This window comes from Pinus tabuliformis, chromosome 4_2 (assembly GCF_031772625.1).
Source record: "Pinus tabuliformis cultivar Carrire ecotype Pingquan chromosome 4_2, CPIR1, whole genome shotgun sequence".
Taxonomy (NCBI): domain Eukaryota; kingdom Viridiplantae; phylum Streptophyta; class Pinopsida; order Pinales; family Pinaceae; genus Pinus; species Pinus tabuliformis.
The window spans coordinates 1,058,169,917-1,058,191,290 of record NC_142304.1 but is presented as its reverse complement, the minus strand read 5'-3'; the positions used below and the strand labels follow the sequence as shown (position 1 = coordinate 1,058,191,290).

The window sequence follows — 21,374 nt, the reverse complement described above, 5'->3', positions numbered from 1 at the left end:
ATCAACCTTGGGGTGCTTGCTTCAGCCCATAGAGGGCTTTCTTCAACCTGCACACATGAGATTCCTGATCATGAATCTCAAATCCTTCGGGTTGTTCCACATAAACTTCCTCTTTGATCGAACCATGCAAGAACGTGGTCTTGACATCCATCTGATGTAGGTTCCATCCCTACAAAGCAGCAAGGGCTATGATCGAGCAGATGGTGGTGTATTGGGAAACAGGTGCAAATATCTTGTCATAGTTTGTACCTTCCTTCTGAGAGAAGCCACGAGCGACAAAACGAGCCTTATACTTTTTAGCACTTCCATCAACTCCATGCTTTATCTTGTAAAGCCATTTTGAAGTGACAACTGTTTTGTCTTGGGCTCTGTGGACCACAACCCAGACATCGTTCTTCATGATGGACTCATATTCCTCAGTCATAGCATCCTTCCATACTTGATGCTTGACAACTTCTGCGAACGATGAAGGCTTATTTTGAATGATTGTGCTCATGATGGTCAAGTATCCTTAATACCTGGCCGGCTTCTTACTTTCTCGGAAAGTCCCTCTAGGTGCAATGTGTCCTTCGGCATCATCAAGTGTCCCCCTAAGCCATGAAGGCCTCTTCCTAGAAGAGGAAGGCTCTTGCGGAGGGGGATCAATAGGATCCATAGGTTCTTCTACATCGGGCATTGTCTCATCTTCCTTTTCCTTTGGTTTCCTGGTGTCAGCTTCTCCAGATTTCCTTAGTATAGGAAGATTGTCAACTTTGCTAAGAGCCATATCTTCGTCAAAGGTGACATCATGGCTAAGCTCGGCTTTTCTTTGACCAACCACATAGATTCTATAGCCCTTAGTATTTTCTCTATAGCCCACGAAGATTCCTTTCTTTCCAAATGCACCCAATTTATTCCTTTTCTCTTTCGGCACATGAAAATATACAGGACTTCCAAAAATTCTAAAATGAGATACGTCAGGTTTCTTACCAGTGAACATTTCTTCGGGAGTCTTGGAACCCAATGCTTGATGAGGGCATCAGTTTTGAACATATACGGCGGTATTTGCAGTTTCGGCCCATAGAAACTTCAGAAGCCTTTGATCATGGAGCATAGCACGGACAACTTCCACAATCGTACGATTCTTCCTTTCTGCCACACCATTCTGCTCAGGAGTATATGGTGTTGTAGTCTTCCTCTTAATGCCATCCTCTTTGCAAAATTCATGGAACTCATTGGATTCATACTTAGTCCCATTATCAGTCCTTAAGATCTTGATCTTCTTTTCGGTTTGATTCTCGATCAAGGCTTTGAAGTGACGAAACCAGGAGAACACTTCATCCTTCTTTTTCAAGAAGTATATCCAAGTCTTGCGAGAATAATCATCTATAAAAGTGAGGTAATATAAATATCCTCCCAAAGAATTCATAGGAATCATACCAGATATGTCGGAGTGAACCAACTGCAATATATCGAAGGTCTTGCTATGGCTTGAGGGGAATGGTCCCCTTTTGAGCTTTCCTTTGACACATCTTGGACGTACACCTTCTTGCTCTAATTTGAACTCGGGCATCCCGATCACCATTTGTCTCACGTCGGGTAGAGCTTTATAATGAAGGTGGGCAAACCTTCGGTGCCATAGTTCGGACTGAAGAGATGTGTCACAATTCATGACACCCAACGGACTTCCTCCGACATGATATGAAGAGTCAACCCAAAACCCAAGAGTGAAAGCATCTTTGAAATTCTTTTTCCACACACGTACCTTGCCATCGATGAAGGCCACCTTGTAGCCTTTGTCTTCCATTGCCGAAAGGGATACCAGGTTCTTTTTGAGATCAGGTACATACAAGATTTGTTGCAAGTGAATTGTATTACCCTGATTCAATTGAAGAGAGACATTCCCTACGCCTTTCACGGGATATTTGGAGTTGTCCCCAAGAACAATTTCCAGGTTGGTCTCCTTCTCTATCAGATTAGAGAGAGCTTCTTTGTAACCAATGAAGTTCCTTGAGGCACCACTATCAATAAGCCAATTTCCTAGCGAGTCTGGGGGAGAAGTAGTAGAGAGGGGCGCTGGTAGATAATATTAATCTTGCTTATTGTTAACAACGTTAAATTCATACCTGGAGTTTCTTGCCTTCTTGGAGGGTTGACCACTTCCTTGATTTCCGACATTCCTCTTTCCTTTGCCATTGAACCTGCCCTTCCTTTGATTGTTGTTGGAATTGCCTCGGGAGTGATTTTGATCATCGTCATGAGATGTGTCCTTTCTATCAGGGCACTCCCTCGCATAGTGGCCAATTTTGTTGCAAATGTAACATCTACCTTTCCTTCCACCTTTCGTCCGGCCTTTCCCTTAGATTTTGCCCTGGAATTATTTCTCCTTTTAGCATGAGAGGAGAATGCAGTGGGATTGCCTCTAAGTGCAGGCATTTCCTGCTCTTCCATCCTTGTTTCTTCTTGAATGCATCTCACCATCAATTCCTCAAATCCTAGGATTACATTATTGTTGAGAAGAGTGGTTCTGAATATACACCATTCAGATGGGAGCCCTCCGAGAGTAGTGATGGTCAGTTTCCTGTCAGGAATGACTTCCCCAATTGATAGGAGATCATTCTTGATCTCGGTGATCCTTAAGAAGTAGGCTTGCATACTCTCATCTTTGCCCTTCTTAATTTCCTTTAGCTTATTCTTAAGGAACAAAACTTGATTTGCTACTTTAAATAAGCTTACCAGTCTATCATAGATTTCCTTGGAGGTGGTCAGCTCGGAAACATAGGCCACAAGGCACTTGTTGATAGAATCTCGAGTGGTCTTCTTTGCTTTGACTTCTCCTCTGGTCCACTTGTTCCTTGCAACAACAGATGCATTTGATGGAGGCTCAATGATCTTGCCTCTCACATGGTCCAACACTTCCTGCTCTTCCAATGTTAGATTGAGAGAAATCTTCCATCCATGATAGTCGGACTTCTCACGAAGCTTGTCTTCGGCGGGGAAGTGTGGTGAGGACCCCATGAAGTCTAGAGGATTGCTTCAACAACCTTCGGTGATTGCTCGTGCTCGTGCTCTTGCTTGGGCTTGTCTTCACTTCATCTCTGATACCATGTTAATTTATGGTATGTTCTATGCTTAGTGCAGTTTACTTCAATTTCTTCCTATTAGCCACTGTTTAGCAATCACATAAACATAAAGTAAAATGCAGATAGAACATTAATAGATCGACAGAAAAAAGCCAAGGCAAGAGACACCAGATGTGGCGGCTAGCCAGGTACAAACCCCAATCTGGGGAAACCCTTTGATCAATTCTTCTTTAATTTTCAATAGTTCAGCAAAGAGAAATAATACAAATACATAAATCTGTAATTATATGACAGCAATAGCAAACCCTAACCAACAAAGTCAAATCTGGTCAAACAAGATGAAATTGACCTCCAATATGCTTGGTCAATTTGCCAATCATCTAGGCCTCCAACAACAAGAAGAGGCAGCCCATAAACAGTCCGAAAAACACAGTCAAACTGCAGTCAACCTACTGCCACAAACTAGGGCAGTCAACGCTGGTCAAACCAGAGGTCAGATTGCCTCGGTTTGCGTGCCAAAATCTGCGGCCTGCCTAGGAGAGAACCACACCAAAACCGCACTCCTGAAAAGTCAACGCTTGGTCAACGCTGTTCAAAACATCTTGCTCCAGCGTCTGTCTTCTTGCGTCTTGCGTCCTTGCCCTTTTACATCCTCCTTCCCACGTGTGAGCTTCTCTTCCTTGTGTGTAAACCCAATCAGCTAAGGAGAGAAGAATGTATGAGAGATGAGATGAGTGAATTATGCCTCAACCTCAATTGTATTTATATGATATGCTGGACATGTGTGCCACACATTTCGCTGTTGGCCGACTGGTGGGCCCCGGTATTGTAGCAATAATGCTACAACTCTTGGAACTCCCTTCTTTAGTTTTATCAACCCGGTAGTTCGTAACAAACTTGGAAGCGACGGTGCTGTATGCACAAGTACTAGCTCTTGCCGCAGCTCTCACTTGGTCAGCTGGCACAAGTCCGCTAGGGGCTGAAGCCAACTTCTATGAGCTTTTAGAAGAAGCTTTATACCTGATGGATGGAAGCTAACTCAAAGGAAGCTGATCTACTTGCAGAAAGAAACTGAAAATCAAAGAGTAACATAACCCTAGCAAACCCTAATTCTACCAGCTAGTCCTACTGATGCAAAGGAAAGGAGGCAAACTATTGAAGAAGATGCCATTACTTCTATGAAGTTAAAATGCATGTGTCTAGACTACCTCTATTTGAAGAAAACATCTTTTTGTATTTTTGACTAAGTTATTAGAATTATCATGCATGTGCTTTTAACTGGCTTTTCACTGTGCAGGGGCGGATCAATGAGGAAGAATGCTTGAAAAAGGTTGGGAAGGTTCAGAGAGGGTTTAAGGAGTCCCTAACACTCTCCTAGAGAGTTTCACAAAGTTTGGTTGCCAAAAAACCTTGTTTGTGAGCTTCTACAGGAAGTCTGCAGGGGTTCTATAGGATGTTTCAGGAGTTTCTACAGGATTTTCAGAAATTTCTACAGGATATTCTGATATTGGATTTTGGAGGATGGGTGAGTGAAAGAGGATGCATGAATGGATAGGGAGGTAGGGTAGGGGTCTGAGATGACCCAACGACTAATGGATGAAGTGATGAGAGGGTGTGGAGAGCTAACTTGTCTTAAGGAAGACCAAGGCAATGGAAGAGCAAGAAGGTAGGGTTATGTGGACAGAAGAGGAGTGGTGAGACGAGGAAACTGACTAGGAGATGGAGCAGCTGGCCTGGACGAAGCTTAGGTGGATGAGAGGAAGATGGATAAGACCTGCACTGTATGCACTTATCTGAATCACCAAATCCTGCATACAACTGAAATCTTAGCTAATTTATTCGAACTATCAATGAAACGAATGAACAACAGCTTTATTCCCAAAGAAAACCATGTACAACACTTAATCAAAGGAACATCTAAAAAGGTCTAAACACATGACTAATTTCTACAAATGGAAAACATTACACCAATGATTGCATGGCCAAGCAAACTAGTGTTTTTGTTGAGCAGCACTGGCTTCACAATTCCAGCCCCTGATCCAATAAGGGAGAGGTGAAACTGAGAGTGCAGACAACCCTTTTATGGAGCTTTTATCAATCTTTGTCTCATCAATCTATTCTATACGTCCAAAGTAATTCTGTTCATCAACAGTATCCTACTTAACCAACACAACTAAATTTTAGCTCAACAAACTTCTTTCAGATGCATAAAAGGAAAATCACAGTGCTGAAAGAAAAGATAACAATACAAATAAGGAGGCCCTAGGCTCTCAGGTTGGGCCCAACCCCGAGAGCTATGGCTCCTATAAAAACCTCAGAGCTGATATCATATCTGACTGCTTCCCATTATCAAAAAATATTCATAAGTCAAGAGTTATGCCAATAATGGCTACAAAAGAACAAAACAGAGCTAGCAGCACATAGTGCAGAATGTGCAAGAATTTTTCCAAAAGTCCTTTTCGAAGGCTGAAACCTTATCATTTATACACTATGAGGCCCTAGCTGGCCTCCTAAGTTTCAGTGTGGAAAAAGTCTGGAAAAAATCTCGATTTAATCCTAAAAACACGATTTTTTGAACTAAACGATTTAATCCCCTGATTTTTTGGCGACTTTTTCACAGAGGAAAAAATCCCGATTTTTTCCTTATACTCCCGATTTAATCCGGAGTCGACCCAAAAAGTCTGCCTCCCTTCCCAGGCCGCGGATAAAGAGGCCAAAAAGGTGAAAAAACTGTAAATTGAAGCTTCCATCCATGCATTTTCAAGTTATTGCATTGTATTGTTTGTCATACTTCTTGCGAGCATAGCAGTCTCATTTGTAATCTGTTAGTTTTGAGGTTAAGATATGTTTTTGTTTTCCAAGGAAAAACAAATCTTTATACTTCATATTTCTTGTTCGAAAGCAAAATATACATTGGCTAAGCCTCCAGGCTTTTAGTGATCCAAACTCTAACAGCCATTGCCCCTTCAAAAGATTACAAAAGTACCAAAAGGACAGGCATACAACAATCTTCCGTAGAAAGAACCCCACACCATCAAAAACATTGTTACAGTTGTTGAATGCTTCCAGAAGAAACAAGAAAGAGGAGGTCATGAAGATCAAATAGCAACAACCTGTCCAAAAAAAACAAAACCAGTGCCTCAAAAACGAACCCATTTTTCAGACAGGAACAAAGTACCTGTGAAATCTTGTGACAACAAAGATCCTTCCTGCAATGAGAGCACGTTTTGAAAGGGAATCTTCTTTAGTGGTGAACTCCCTGTAAATGTGGGCAAAGGTTATGTATCAGAAGTGGATTTTACCTCCAAGAGTTTTTGAATAATAGATGCCAAGACTAGGTTAGTAATATGACATCTATTGTTTTCTCAGAAAATAAGCAGCTTGGAGTCACCAAGCGTTAATTTTCACATCTACTGTGATACTCACTGTTAATTTTCATTGGACCTACCACCTGACACTTTATTACCCAAGCAGATTACAATCTACTGAATAAATGCATGACTTATTTCTTAATACAATTAGCGGAAACAAAAATTAAAAGGGGGTGAGGATCTCAGTGATTGATTACTTGATGACTTTTAGATGACTCATGATATACATTTATTATATTTTTTGTTGATATTTTGACTCTTGAGAGTTGAGACTCAGACAGGACCCAAAATTCAGGAGTTGATTCACTATTTTGATATGTGATGGAGCATTAGACTTCATATACATATTATATATTAGCTTTCTTTACATGTTTATGTGGAAATGCATTTATTTGATGTTGTGGATACTCTAGATGTTAAAAAAAAATGAATAATTTTGTGTTTTTTTAATTTTGCCGACTTTTTGCCGACTTTTTCAAAAAACTCCTGACTTTGACGAGTTTTTCAACTTTTGGACCCTTGCCGAATTAATCCCGACTTCGAATTTTTCCACATTGCTAAGTTTATGGGACTTGGTTGCCCAAACTGTGAGTGAACAGCTCCTTCCACGAAATCTGCTTGGCTGCCTTCTAGATCCGGTCTTGGTGGCCTTTGGAGCTCGGAGTTGGGGGTGAAGATCCCGAGGGAGGTTATTTAATGCCATAGACAAACCCCCTATGAATCCTCAACCCAAGCTTGGCAGTCTCCTAGCCCATGTCTGCTCGGTTTTGCTTCAACATGTGTCAAAAAATCCTGAAATGAGCACGTGTTAGCCACCTAGGAATAGTGACTACCCTTATTCGTACAAATGACATAAACATACTAGAAAATAATGCATAAGTTATGAAAAATGAAGGATTGAACAAGGGTACTTAGGCCAAATGAGCCCAAAACGTTACCAAATTTGGGGCTCATCACTGACCTTGACAATTTGTCAAGTAAATACAAATAAATTCATATCTCCATAAATATTTGTCGGAGTCGGATGATCGTTAGATCAATCCTACACCTCTCGACGAGAGGAATCAAGGAAAAATATCAGCTACCATAAATAAGATGACCCACATTGAGTTTGGCCCTAGTTGCCAATTTTAATACACGCTATATCCAAGAGTTGTGCACTTGACATAAGTCTGTTGCCAAATATTAGTAATACAACCAGATTGCATAGGGTATGAATTTTCTCGCTCAAAAACATAGATAATCATTGCTTTAGGTGAATGAAACTTCTGGAAATGCCATCCAGTCAACTTCTGCTTCAGAGATAAGATTAATGTGAGTTCCTTTTGACAATTTCGATCATCAAGTGAAGGCGAAAATGACAGGCTCAAAAAAATTTCAGACTCATTACAAAAATTATTCCTGTGTTGGCGCTGTAGTGGCTACAGAGACTTATGACATGCCAAAGAAACACCTGCAAGATACATCACAAGCCAAACTCTAATCCCAAAAATAAAAGGAAAACCACAACCCTCTCAGACCTTCAATCTTCTTCAAGCAAAGCCATCGAAAACCTTAGAGAGAAATAACCTACGCGTAGTCGTAGATATAATAGATAGAGTGAGCTCCTTTCCTTAGAGCTGCAAACAAATTTCAGAGAGACGAAATACTTGCTTGCGAAGATTGCGATTACACCTCAGTGGTCCATATTATACGAAATCAGATCGATTCTCTTCTCCAGCCTTCAGTGCTTGGGGCTGAATAATTTATTTATTTAAGGCAGCAGACTTGAGATAGCGTGACCACGCACATACATCATTTGGACATTTTCACACTCACAGGGATTAGGCGTGAGATAAACAAATCCTGTAACTCTCAATGCATGAATAGCAAAACCAATACGTGACTGTAATTGGACATTTTCACACTCAACCTCATTATAGATAGATGTGAGGGATTAGGCGTGAGATAAACAAATCCTGTAACTCTCAATGCATGAATAGCAAAACCAATACGTGACTGTAACTGAGTGAATCCAACGACCATCGATGCGTGACGTTAATGAGAGTAAGACTGTAGTCATAGATAAGCGAGTCCAGTTTGGAACATAATTCAGTTATGTAAACTGTTGACGCTGCTCCAAAGGAATTGAACTCGGGCCACACAATTAACCCAACGCGCAATACTAACCCTTCGCGAATGAATATAATAGTTTCTTCTGGCTTTCTCTCTAGGAGAGTTTAAATCTTTCAGAATTATATACCGGAAAACCATCAATTTTATGAGATGAATGAATTTATCAATGGTACCTCACATCCTTGAGAGCCGAGAATAAACCCCAGATTTGAAACCCTTTAAATTCCAACAAACCGATTAAAAAAAACCCTAGGTAGCTCAGAATTTTCAGAAGTCGGCCTGAATGAGATAAATTAGTCGGTATGGAGAATCAGTGGGGAATCGAGGGTTCAATTTGCCTCGGAATTGGTTCATCAGTGTATGATGCCATAGAGAATTGTCAATAGTCCTTTTGAGATTTCTCATTACTCTTGGGCTTGTCCTCTCCTAGCTTCGATACCATGTTAATTTTGAGATAACCTGTTCTTTGCTTAGATCAGATACTTCATTAGCACATAATTGACTCCATTTATTCATTAGCATTAACCATTAACTTATGACAGTAACTGATGAAAGAATATTCAACATAAATGCAGAAGACAAGCCAAGATAAGAGAACACAGTAATTGGCACAAGCCAGGGAAAAACCCCAAGTTGGGGAAAACCCTTGAGCAATCCATCTTATTATTATCATCGAATGTTCAGCACAGAGAGAGAGAGTACAATGATTTAGAGTCAGAAAGACTTGCCAATCTGAAGATCCAAACAAAAGTCAACTAGGGTCTGGATGGGGCTGCCCAAAAACCCTCCTTACTACTGCGGCTTTCTTTGACAAACATGAAACTGCCCTTCACTGGCACTGAGGACTGATCTGAACCCATCTTAGATTTTCGGTCCTTCTGTCTATGCTGGTGCAGACCTGAAATCATATTTCTGAAGTGCGGCTATGTGAAGGGAGAACATTCTGAATACAATACCTAAACTGAGCTTTATGAAGTCAGACCTGTAATGACAGATTTGCCTATGCAACACCAAATTTGGGACTGCAATTGCTTTGCACTTTCAGTTCCCAAATTTGAGTTCCATCTGCTTTTTGTGTGTAGTAAATTTAGAGTTCTGCTCTAATGGAACAAATTCCTCAATATTGTAATTTATTTGGATATTCATATGGTCTTTGGTAAATTTGTTGTTTTCTTACATGGTTATACGTAGCATCTGTATCTCCTTTTATTGCTCTTTATGAATTGTTGGTTAGACTTTGCAGATATTGCTTGTAATTCTGATGCCAGACCTGTAAACTATATTTGAGGCCTTTGGGTCTTTGTATATGGGTTGTGCTTCCATCCACCCAATTATAATTTCTTTTTCAGATTCTAGGCCCCATCATAAGTTTTTTTTCAGATCTTAAGCGCTGATATTTTTGTGTATGAGAAAGTTGGAGTATTTAAAAATTACTTTATCATGTTGTGTTTGTTCCAATTTGACTATTTCATCTGACATAAAATGGTGAGATAGAAGCAAGCACTGATCTGCAAATGTTAAGTGGTACTTCACTTTATAACTTCATTTGTGTCTGTTTGAAGAAAAAACACGGATAAAAGATTATTCAACCATGAACTAGTTGCTGTGCAAACTGATGAAAATGGAAAAGAGGGGCAGAGCAGCAGTAGTGGTGCTTGGTGACTTAGGACGTAGTCCTCGTATGCAATATCATGCTCTTTCTTTTGCACGGCAGGTATGTGATATTGTATCCATAATTGTTTGTGCTCTCAAAGCTTTTCATGTTGCTTTATGCCAGAGTCTGAAGCTGTTCTTCATATCATCCTTTTTTTCGTTAAACTTAAATTATTAACTTAACAGTACTTAAGATGTGATTTTGATATTTTTAATGTACTTTTATGAGAAGAAAAACACGTGGGAAAGTTAGTGGAAATATTCTTTTTCTTGAACTAAGTTTACAAGTCTGAAATTGGTCAATTCTGTTATCTGGAAAGTTGTTTTGAAATTCCAGTAAACACTATCTACCTTGCCCCCATCCTACAGTAGGTACAAACTGGTTAAAATGGAAAGTGGTAATGATGCCAGAGTCTGAAGCTGTTCTTCATATCATCCTTTATTTTTTGGCAAACTTAAATTATTAACTTAATAGTACTTAAGATGTGATTTTGATATTTTTAATGTATTTTTATGAGAAGAAAAACATGCGGGAAAGTTAGTGGAAATATGCTTTTTCTTGAACTAGGTTTCCAAGTCTGAAATTGGTCAATTATGTTATCTGGAAATTTGTTTTGAAATTCCAGCAAGCACTATCTACCTTTCCCCCATACTACAGTACGTACAAAGTGGTTAAAATGGAAAAGAGGGCCAAAGCAGCAGTAGTTGTGCTCAGTGACTTAGCATGTAGTCCTTGTATGCAATATCATGCTCTTTCTTTTGCACGGCAGGTGTGTGGTCTTGTATCCATAATTCTTTGTGCTCTTGAAACGTATCATGTTGTTTTTTATTAACATGGTAGTCACAATAGGCAAGTGGTAGTGATGTCACTGTCTGAAGCTGTTCTTCACATTATCCCGTGTTTCCTTGAGCCTAACTTATCAACTTCATATTACTTGAGATGTTCAGGTGCTGATTTTCTAATGTAATTCTATGAAAATAATATACATTAAGCAAGTTTGTGGAAATTAGCTTTTTCTTGAATTAGGTTTATGAATCTAAACTTGGTCAATTCTATTATATGGAAAGTTGTTTTGAAATGTCACAAATACTATCTACCTTTCCTCCATACCATAGTATGGACAGATCATTTTCGTCCTAGACCTGACTTGTGATTCGTATGTGCAACTTATTTAATTTCCTGCTGGTGGTTTGCATTCAGTTTTCATGGAACTTGACACATTGCAAGTGGAAAATAACAATGGGTTTTTACAGTCCACATGTTTGCAGTGGAGGCTATTTATGCCCAGCTTGCTGGGTCCATGCCTTGTTAAACAACAGCTGATGCAAAATTTTCAAGCCATGGAGAAAATTTGGAAACCTAATAATTGCAGTGCTGCACTTAAGCCTTGAATCTGACCAATACAAATTGAAAAAACAAAAGAGAGAAGAATATCTGTATCATGAGAGAAGGATATAACTGAAAAGCTGAACATTCATTTGTTTTGGAGCAAAACAAAAAAGATAACCTTGGCAAGAGAATATTCTCCATAAAACCCCCCAGGAACATTCCTGATGAAGTACTTTGAATGCAAAGACCTCCATAATTTGACTTAACAAATTAAAGAGAGAAATCTTCTCATGGATGGAAACGAAGGGACTTTTACATAACAAATAAACATGCATTCTCACATTAAGTTAATATACAGCAAGGACTCGTTAATGTTTGCTTATAAATTTTCGAAGCGTTTTCATGACATTAGGCATGATATTGTGTTGCAATTATTGCTGTTGTACAACAGCATCTAGCTAAAGCTTTGATGTTGTGTCATTGGAGAGGATAAGGTATAATCATAAGTTGTGAGGAAGAGCAACTTTTAACTTTTATTGCACACCCTGAGATATTTTGATCCTTCAATACAGATACCTCATGGTTGATGATTTAGCTGTTGTTTGATGCATGTCTTTTTTGGGAGATAAATGGTGCATTATATTGGCTCCAAAATCGATAAGTTGTGGTGCTAGTGTAGTGCAACTAAGTATGGGAAGGATATTAGTGTGAATGATTTTGAGATAACCCATTCTAGTCATGAAGCTTGGTTGGTTGGGAAAGTGGGCGTGGTGATAACCACCCCATCGAGGTTCAAATCCTCCCAACATGTTCACCCCTCATAGGTCTATGTGCTTGTGCAAACCCCACGAAGGTTCAAATCCTTCCAACAACATGTTCGCTCCTCATGGGACTATGTGCTTGTGCAAATGGACTTGTTATTGATCTTTTTAGCATGGATGTTAAGGCCCCGGCAACCTTGCTAGATGGGCCCATTGTTGAAGTGAGTAGCTTCAAAAGGTCTTCTACATCGGCTTGGTGCCTTAGCATGTGGAAGACATTATTTGCTTCTTCTAGTGATTTATGTCTTCTTTCCCAAGTCTAACTTAGGAAAAGTACAATAATTAAAGTAAATCAATTATTGTGGACTATCGAGTTATTTTCTAAGGATAACTAATTTAATTATTTAAGTGAATTAGAAATAATCTCAATTGTTGTTCTCCAAGATGGTTCTAGAAGGGAGATTGGGATTAGGGGTTTGGACTCAATGAAGATTATAAAGGGAGCCTAGCGAGGAGGTGAAGACACAAGAAGAAGAGCACAAGTTGTGTGAACGAGTCATCATGAAGAGAGAGCTATTTTCTCTGTAGTGTGAGTGGCTCAGTGGACTAGTGCGCAGAGAAGGAGAAGTGCGAGTGCAAGGAGGTTGAGTAGGAGGAGATCGCAACGCTGAGTTGGCAGAGAGAGATTGTATTTATCTGGAGGAAGTTGATTTGTTAGAGTGCTAGGGTTTTTCTAGTGCGCATTAGTGGCAGGGTGCAAATCTAGTTGTCGGAGGGCACAGATCGTGTTGCTGGAGGTCGAGTTCTTTAGGTCAATCTCATCCGAAGGTAGATTTCCTTGAGGCTGTTTTCCCTGGGCCGAACTCATTTTGAGGGAACTGAGTTGTTGGTTCTAGATTGTATTTTTCCTTGTATTTTTGTGGGCTGAAAAATCCAGATTTTTTAGATAATGAAATGACGAAGAATTGTTGTGGGTTAATTAATTTTGCAATGTGTGATTCATCTCTTTCTTTTATTTCTATTGCATATTTTTAGTTCTAGAAGTTAAAAATGCTAGTGATTTTACTTTTCGGTAAATCAATGTTTATATGGGTAAATAAATAAACTGTTGGGGATAAATTAATTTATTGAGAAGTGTTTTTTAGCGAAAATCACATCATTATTCATTTGTCGACGTGTTTCGAACCAATGAGTGTGGTTCATCGTCAGGACAAGTTCAAGAACTAGATCATGGTTGTATGACAAATAGAGAGAGCAGATCATCCAACAACTATATTTGACTAGGAAATGGCTATATTTGACTAGGCAACTAGACTGGACCAATGACTATATTTGACTAGGAAACGGCTAAATCTGAATGGCCAACTAGACTAGACCAAGGGATAGGGACAGAGAAAAAATAATTAGTTAATTAATTTGTAAGTTAGTTTTGTTATATTTATTACCATATTTGAATAAAGGTAATGTTTGTATTTAATTATCAAGAGTATGAATCAATTAGCTATTAATAGGACTTTTTCCTAATTAAAATTATATAAATAAATAATTAGTTAATTAATTTGTAAGTTAGTTTTGTTATATTTATTACCATAAAAAGTAATTGTTTGTATTAAATACCAAGATCAATAACCTATTAATAGATCTATTTATTATTATTAAAACTATCTAAATAAATAAAAACTTAAATCATTAATATTATATGAAATAATAATAAGAAAAAATTAATAAAAGTTTATTAAATGGATAACCTATTAAGTTAGTTAAATAATTGACCTAATACTAAATTTAAGGAATCTAACAGTATTGAATATTTTGCAAATTTCTCCTAATTAAAACAACATGGAAATTAAAGTAAAATCATTGAAGAACTAATGAGAAAGAATATAGCTTTTTCTAATTGGTTAGTTAGTTCATTATTAATTTTATTTAATTATATCTAAAGGGTTGGTAAGATAAATAGTTCACATCTTTGAAATTCCTTCATCAATGTTTAGGTACAGAAAATTTTTATTTCATTTATTTATATAATTATGTTAATTAAAAGGACTTTTATAACTTATTCTAAAATAAAATACTAAAAATCAAAGAGACAAGAAGGAAAAACGAAAACCAATGATCCAGAAGATGAGGGGGAAAAACAATGAAGACCTCACAGAAAAGAACAACACAAGGGGCGGGGGCAGAGGGGGGGAAGGGCGGCTAGGAAGAAAGGGAAGGGATCCAACAGCTACTAATTTTCTAGCCGTCATCCCTATTGAGATTCCTTGGCCTTTTTTCAATTTCTATGGCCTCCCTAAACTTCCGGTGATGAAAAGGAGCAATCTTGGCAATAACCCGGGCCTCCTCAATGCATATGTGATGCTTAGTCTTTTCTGCGTGCTCTGCCAAGGCGGAAGACCGGGTCCTCCCATGTTTAATGTCAGTTGAATGCTCATGAATCCTTTGATTAATAGAACGCCCCGTCTCACCAACATAAGGGGTCCCACAGGAGCAAGGAATAACATAGAAACCTTTTGTTGATTTGGGGTAGCATCGGATGTGCTCTAGCCACGAAATTTGGTGGAGGGGCTAAGGCACATGAGGTTTCCAATACTCAGAAAGTGTTTGGGAAGATTCTAAACAATTTGGGAGATATTAAAATAATTAATATTTTTGATGGAGTCCCTAAGTCTAAACTTAGGGAAATTAAATATTAATGTGAATTAATATAAAACCATGTTAGTATGGTCCAAAAGTCATGGATCAAGCCAGATCTAATCTTAGTTGTTGGTTAGGGACTTAATCTCGACCGTTGATCTGTCAACGAGAAAAGTATAAGAGGAGGCTTGAGGGTCACTTGGAGAACACACTAAGAGATCAAGATTTCGACTTTCTGGGGCTGGGTTTGCTGAGAAAGTTGAGAAAGTGATCAGGAGTTGTAGCTCAGGGGCAGTGAATACAGAAGTAAAGAGGGCAGAAGCCGGAACTGCTGGGAACTGCTAGAAGAGCCGGGAATAGTCGGAACTGTCGGGAAAGATGACACAGAGGGCAGAAGTCGGAATTGCCGGGAATAGTCGGAACTGCCGGGAACTGTTGGAACAGTCGGGAAAGCTGACGTAGAGGGCAGAAGCCGGGAACTGCTGGGAACAGCCGGAACTGCCGGAACAACCGGGAAAGCTAACGGAGAGGGCAGAAGCCGAAACTGCTGGGAACAGCTTGAACTGCCGGAACAATCGGGAAAGCTGACGTAGAGGGTAGAAGTCGGAACTGCCGGGAACAACTGGAACTGTTGGAACAACTGGGAAAGCTGATGCAGAGGGCAGATGCCAGAACTGCCGAGATTTTTCGCTGTTGGGTGAGCCGGATTTGGCATCCAGATTGTATTTTGAAACTGCTTAATATATCAAAACCCTCATATCGCTGCACCGGTTTTCCCGCATTAGGTTTTTTCGGGGACATTAGTCCTAAAATAATGGTTTCATTTGTGTGCTTGTTTCCGTTTCCTTCTGTTGATGATCTGTAATGTGTCGAGCATGTACTTGTGTTTATTTTAAGTATTTACATGGTAAATAACTTGTTAATTAATCAGAACAAGTAGGAAGGAATAAATCAGAAAGTACATGGAGGGTTTCTAACTGTTAGACGTAGAAACTTCGACAGAGCGTGGTTGCAGATCACAGGAGAACTGAGGACATCAACAGAGCAGAGCAGCAACAGCAGAAAACAGCTGTCTCGAGTGACAGAAGTTGTTCCTAACAACAAAGCAGCAAGGGAGGGGTGACGTAGTGCCTGCGTCGTCAAGTTCGAGCCAAGAAGAGGCTGCACAAAGGCTGAGGGAGGCAAAGACAGGCTCACATAGAGCCACGCAGAGGCCAGGGGGGTTGACGCAGTTGGCTGAGGAAGCTAGTTTGCCAGTGCTGGGACTGCGCAGAGCCTAGGAGCTCTCACCTTCAGGTTGCTGGGGTCTAGGAGGCTATGGGTAAGTTGCAGAGTGGAGCTGGTGGGGTACTGTAGTCAGAACAATACCTAACAGGGCAAGAGTAAGGAGGAGGGAGTTGCCATCGAGGGTTTCTAGTCAGGAAATCTGGATCATTGGTGCAGCGACACAGACGATTAGAGTAGGGGGCGTCTCGACGTCGACAGAAGGGTTTCCAGGAGGGAAATTGAGGCTCAGAGGGAGTCACATCAAGAACTTCCAGGAGGGAAGTAGAAGAGTAGCAGATGGCACTACAAGGAGTAAGAGACCAGGACAGACTGGACGGAGTCTCAAACTTCGTAGTTTGGAAGGCCAAAATATTATCCATACTTGACAGAAATAATGTCAAGCACTTCGCCTTGAAGACGATAGCGGTCCCAGTTGACCTAGCTGGCAATGACAGGTATGAGGAAGCAATGGCGAGGGCCAAGAGTATCATTCTTGATGGGGTCAAGGATCATATAGTACCACATATTGCCGAGAAGAATACGACACGGGAGATGTAGGAGGCCCTGACCAAGTTGTATCAACATACTTCTGTGCAGAGGAAGATGCCCCTAGAAAATCAGTTGCGGTCATACCAGATGCAGAAGGGAGAATAGATCGACACCTTCCTTGGTCGATTGAAGGAGATCCGAGATCGACTGACTTCCATAGGGGCCACACCAGATCCAAAGTTGATGGTGAGAACCAGTGTGGAAAAAGTCGGGAAAAAATCGGGATTAAATCCCGATTTTTCGATTTTTTTGGCTGGCCGATTAAATCGGCCGATTTTTTGCCGATTTTTTCCCAGTCGAAAAAATCGGGATTAAATCGAAAAAGTCGGGATTAAATCGTGACTTTTTCCAAAAAATCGTGTTATTTTTTTAATGATTTTTTTTTTTGTTTGAAAAAATCGGGATTTTATTGAAAAAATCGGGATTTTATTGAAAAAGTCCGGATTTTTTAAAAAATGAATATTTTTGTATTTTTTTTAATTTTGCCGACTTTTTGCCGACTTTTTTGAAAAACTCCCGACTTTAACGACTTTTTCAACTTTTGGACCCTTGCCGATTTAATCCCGACTTCGACTTTTTCCACATTGGTGAGAACAACCCTGAATGCAGTCTCAGAAGACTGGGAGGTGTTTGTCCAGAGCATACTGGGCAGGGCGACCCTTCCAGATTGGGAGGAAATGTGGGTGGCCCTTCGCCAAGAAGAGATCAGGAGGGTGACCAAGACGGGAAGCAGCAACAAGGGGATCAGAATCAAGGAGGAGGAGGAGGAGGTGGTTTTTGCCCTAGCATTTGAGGTTAAGCAAGAAAAGCGGAAGAAGAAGGACCTCTCCAAGGTCAAATGCTTCCATTGTAGGGTGCTGGGTCACTATGTGACCCAGTGTCCGAGGAAGAAGAGCAAGGGAGAGGCTTTTGAGACCAAGGCAGCGCCAGCAAGGGCGGAGAAGGAGGTGGAGACAAACGATGACCGTGCCATGAGTGCACACACACCACTTGAGCGAAAGAGGGGAGACATCGAGCTGTAGTCAGGTGGACTACAGGAGATGAGGGGCAGGATCCTCGAGGTACCCAACCTCTTGGATTATACCTGGCTACGGGAGCCCCAAAGAAGAGTAACAGGACTAGCGGATGTCGGTAGAGACAGATGAGGATGGAGCGACAAAGAGAGCTACAGTGCAGGATTTCCAGGACAACACGAGGCTAGTAGGCTGCAACAGTGCGAGAGGCACGAGAGTGTTGCACAAGTGCAAGATTGCACAGAGAGGTGTGCAACGGTGCGAGATACAGGGAGTTGTTGCAGCAGCACAGAGGTCAGAGAGGGAGCACTTGTCAGCGACAGAGGGAGATCAACATCGAGGGTGTCTCTAGCCTGACAGAGATGTCAGAGTTGGGAGATCAATTGCTTACTTCTCAGTAACTGAGTTGCAGTGCAATAGTTAGCAATGGTGGTGCTATGGGCAGCACGATGCAGCATGATGAGAGGGGATGCAATGCAGATGCAACAGTGGCAGTGGCAGGGCCATGGGTAACAACATGGATGCAGAGGGAGCTGTCATACAGATGTAGCAGTGGCAGAGCCATGGGTGGCAGTACGGGATGCAGCAGTACAAATGATGGGCAACAGGCCTAGCATTAGGGACCGATGCCAGATGATCAAAGTAATACTCAGTGAAGAGTATTGCTAGAGCATAATCCTCGCTAAGAGGGAGTGTTGATTTGGGGTATAGCGTCGGATGTGCTCTAGTCATGAAATTTGGTGGAGGGGCTAAGGCACATGAGATTTCCAATACCCAGAAAGGGTTTGGGTAGATTTAAATAGTTTGGGAGATATTAAAATAATTAATATTTTTAATGGAGTCCCGGAGTCTAAACTTAGGGAAATTAAAATATTAATGTGAATTAATATAAAATTGTCTTAGAATGGTGCAAAAGTCATGGATCAAGCCAGATCTAATCTTATTCGTTGATTAGGGACTTAATCTCGACCGTTGATCTGTCAACGAGAAAAGTATAAGAGAAGGCTTAAGGGTCACTTGGAGAACACACCAAGAGATCAAGATTTCGAATTTCTGGGGCTGGGTTTGCTGAGAAAGTTGAGAGAGTGATCAGGAGTTGCAACTGAGGGGCAGTAAATATAAAAGCAGAGAAGGCAGAAGCCGGAACTACCAGGAATAGCCAAAACTGTTGGAACAGTCGGGAAAGCTGACGTAGAGGGCAAAAGCCGGAACTGCTAGGAACAGCCGGGAAAGTTGACGCAGAGGGCAGAAGCTAGAACTGTCGGGAACTGCCGGAACATTTGGGAAAGATGACACAGAGGGCAGAAGTCGGAACTGCCGGGAACAACCGGAACTACCAGGAACTATCCGAACAGTCGGGAAAGCTGACGCAGAGGGCTGAAGCTGGAACTGCTAGGAACAATTGGAACTGTCGAAACAGTTGGGAAAGCTGACACAGAGGGCAGAAGCCGGAACTGCCAGAATAATTGGGAAAGCTGATGCAGAGGGCAGAAGCTGGAACTGTAGAGATTTTTCTCTGTTGGGTGAGCCAGATTTGGCGCCTAGATTGTATTCCGAAACTGCTTAATAAATCAAACCCTAAGATAGCTGCACCGGTTTTCCTGCATTGGGTTTTTCTGGGGACATTAGTCTAAAAATAACGGTGTCATTTGTGTGCTTGTTTCTGTTTTCTTCAATTAATGATCTGTAATGTGTTGAGCATGTACTTGTGTTTATTTTCAGTATTTACATGGTAAATAACTTGTTAATTAATCAGAACAAGTAGGAAGGAATAAATTAGAAAGTACATGGACGGTTTCTAAGTGTTAGACTTTGAAACTTCAACACCTTTCATGTCCTTGGGGTCAGTAGGGTCTTTTACTGATCTAAGGGAGCCACGGATGGTGTTAAGGGGTCTAAAGGTAGAGGGAACATTATGCCTTTTGAGGATTGTCACAATCTTATCAGTGTTCCCCTGGATGAAAGGGAGATGAACCCCTGAGACTCGATCCTTAAGGTCTTTCTTAACCTTGGGACCTTTGCTGGCTTTAAGGAAAGCTTTCAGATCCTGGTGCCTACTATAACCATTATTAACAAAAACGTTAAGGAGATGGGCTTTCTCTCTATCGAGGTTCTTTTCATCGGAGATTCTCAACACGAGTCGCAAGCGTGTTGAGGACACCCAACTTTTGAGCAGGGAAATGATGGGGGTTGGCATGAAGATATTGCTTAGTATGAGTTTTCTTCCTAAACACTTGGTGGGAGAAAGAACCATCATCATTCTTTGAAATGAGAATATCAAGGAAGACAAACACCCATCGACTTCTTGCTCTATAGTGAACTTTATGGATGGGGACTGATTGTTGAGATGTTGGAAAAATAGATCCAACTCTTCCTGGCCATGAGACCAGATGACACTAGTAAATCTCTTCCAGAGCTTGTACAAGAGACGTGTTGAGGCCAAAGCTTTGGATTCAAAGTCTTCCATGAAAAGATTAGCAACAACTGGGGACAGGGGGGGGCCCATGGCAACCTCGCAGGCCTGTTCATAGAATTCACCTTCAAAGCTAAAAAAGGTGGACGTGAGATAAATTTCAACCAAATGAGCAGTATCAGGATCGGTTAGGCGGTTGATGACCTCAATGGCCTCCATTATAGGAATGCAAGTATAAAGGGAGATCACATCGAAACTCACAAGAATGTCCCCAGGGTCGAATTTTATGCCTTTAAGCTCATTGACAAATGACGAAGAGTCTTTGATGAACGACTCTGTGAGGCCAACAAGGGGTCTAAGCTTCAAGGCAAGTTATTTAGCAAAGAGATAGGTTGGACCACCTATGGAATTGACAATGGGCCTTAGGGGAGCCCCCTCTTTGTGAATCTTTGGAAGCCCATAGATCCACGAAGTGATGGGGCTACTCTCAATAAGTTTGTGGCAAAAGGAAGCCACATTGTTGCTAGATTTTATAGCTAGAGCAACTGTTCTAGAGATCTTTTCAGGGGATTCTTGCTATGCTTTTTATAGCTGCCACTGTTACAAAGATGATCCAACATCTTTTGGCGATAATCCTCCTTATCAAGGATGACAACAGCCCCTCCTTTGACAGCTTTGAGAACCACAATGTCCTTCTTGTGGTTCAAGGATTTGAGGGCCTCATACTCAACCTTACTAATATTGCTTTTAGGGGGCTTTGCCTTCTTGAGGACAACAACGCAGTCTTGTCTTATAGTGTCCTTAATATTATCGGGCAAGCTCCTATATAATATTAAGGACACTATAAGGCAAGACTGCGCTATTGTCTTCAGGAAGGAAAAGCCCGCGAAAAGCAATATTAGTAAGGTTGAGTTTGAGGCCCTCAAATCCTTGAACTACAACAAGGACATTGTGGTTCTTAAAGCCGACAAAGGAGGGGTTGCTGTCATCCTTAATAAGGAGGATTATCGCCAGAAAATGTTGGATCATCTTTGTAACAATGGCAGCAATAAAAAGCTTAGCAAGAATCCCCTGAAAAAGATCTCTAGAACAATTGATATAGCTATAAAATCTAGCAACAATGTGGGTTCCTTTTGCCACAAACTTATTGAGAGTAGCCCCATCACTCTATGGATCTATGGGCTTCCAAAGATTCACAAAGAGG

At 40.8% G+C, this 21,374-nt stretch overlaps 1 protein-coding gene across 5 annotated transcripts in view; it reads left to right on the top strand.

Annotated features, from left to right (window-relative positions):
* Window positions 1-21,374, top strand: part of LOC149173237 (UDP-glycosyltransferase TURAN-like) — a 346,788-nt gene that overhangs the window by 53,278 nt on the left and 272,136 nt on the right. For 3 of the 5 annotated variants that reach the window (XM_089424539.1, XM_089424537.1, XM_089424538.1), the window contains exons 2-3: window positions 10,111-10,262; window positions 10,828-10,971. In XM_089424539.1, the coding sequence (XP_089280665.1) occupies window positions 10,164-10,262; window positions 10,828-10,971 (243 nt within the window). In that variant the 5' untranslated portion in view covers window positions 10,111-10,163. The remainder of the gene's footprint in view (window positions 1-10,110; window positions 10,263-10,827; window positions 10,972-21,374) is intronic. The other 2 variants (XM_089424540.1, XM_089424541.1) reach the window with 1 other exon arrangement.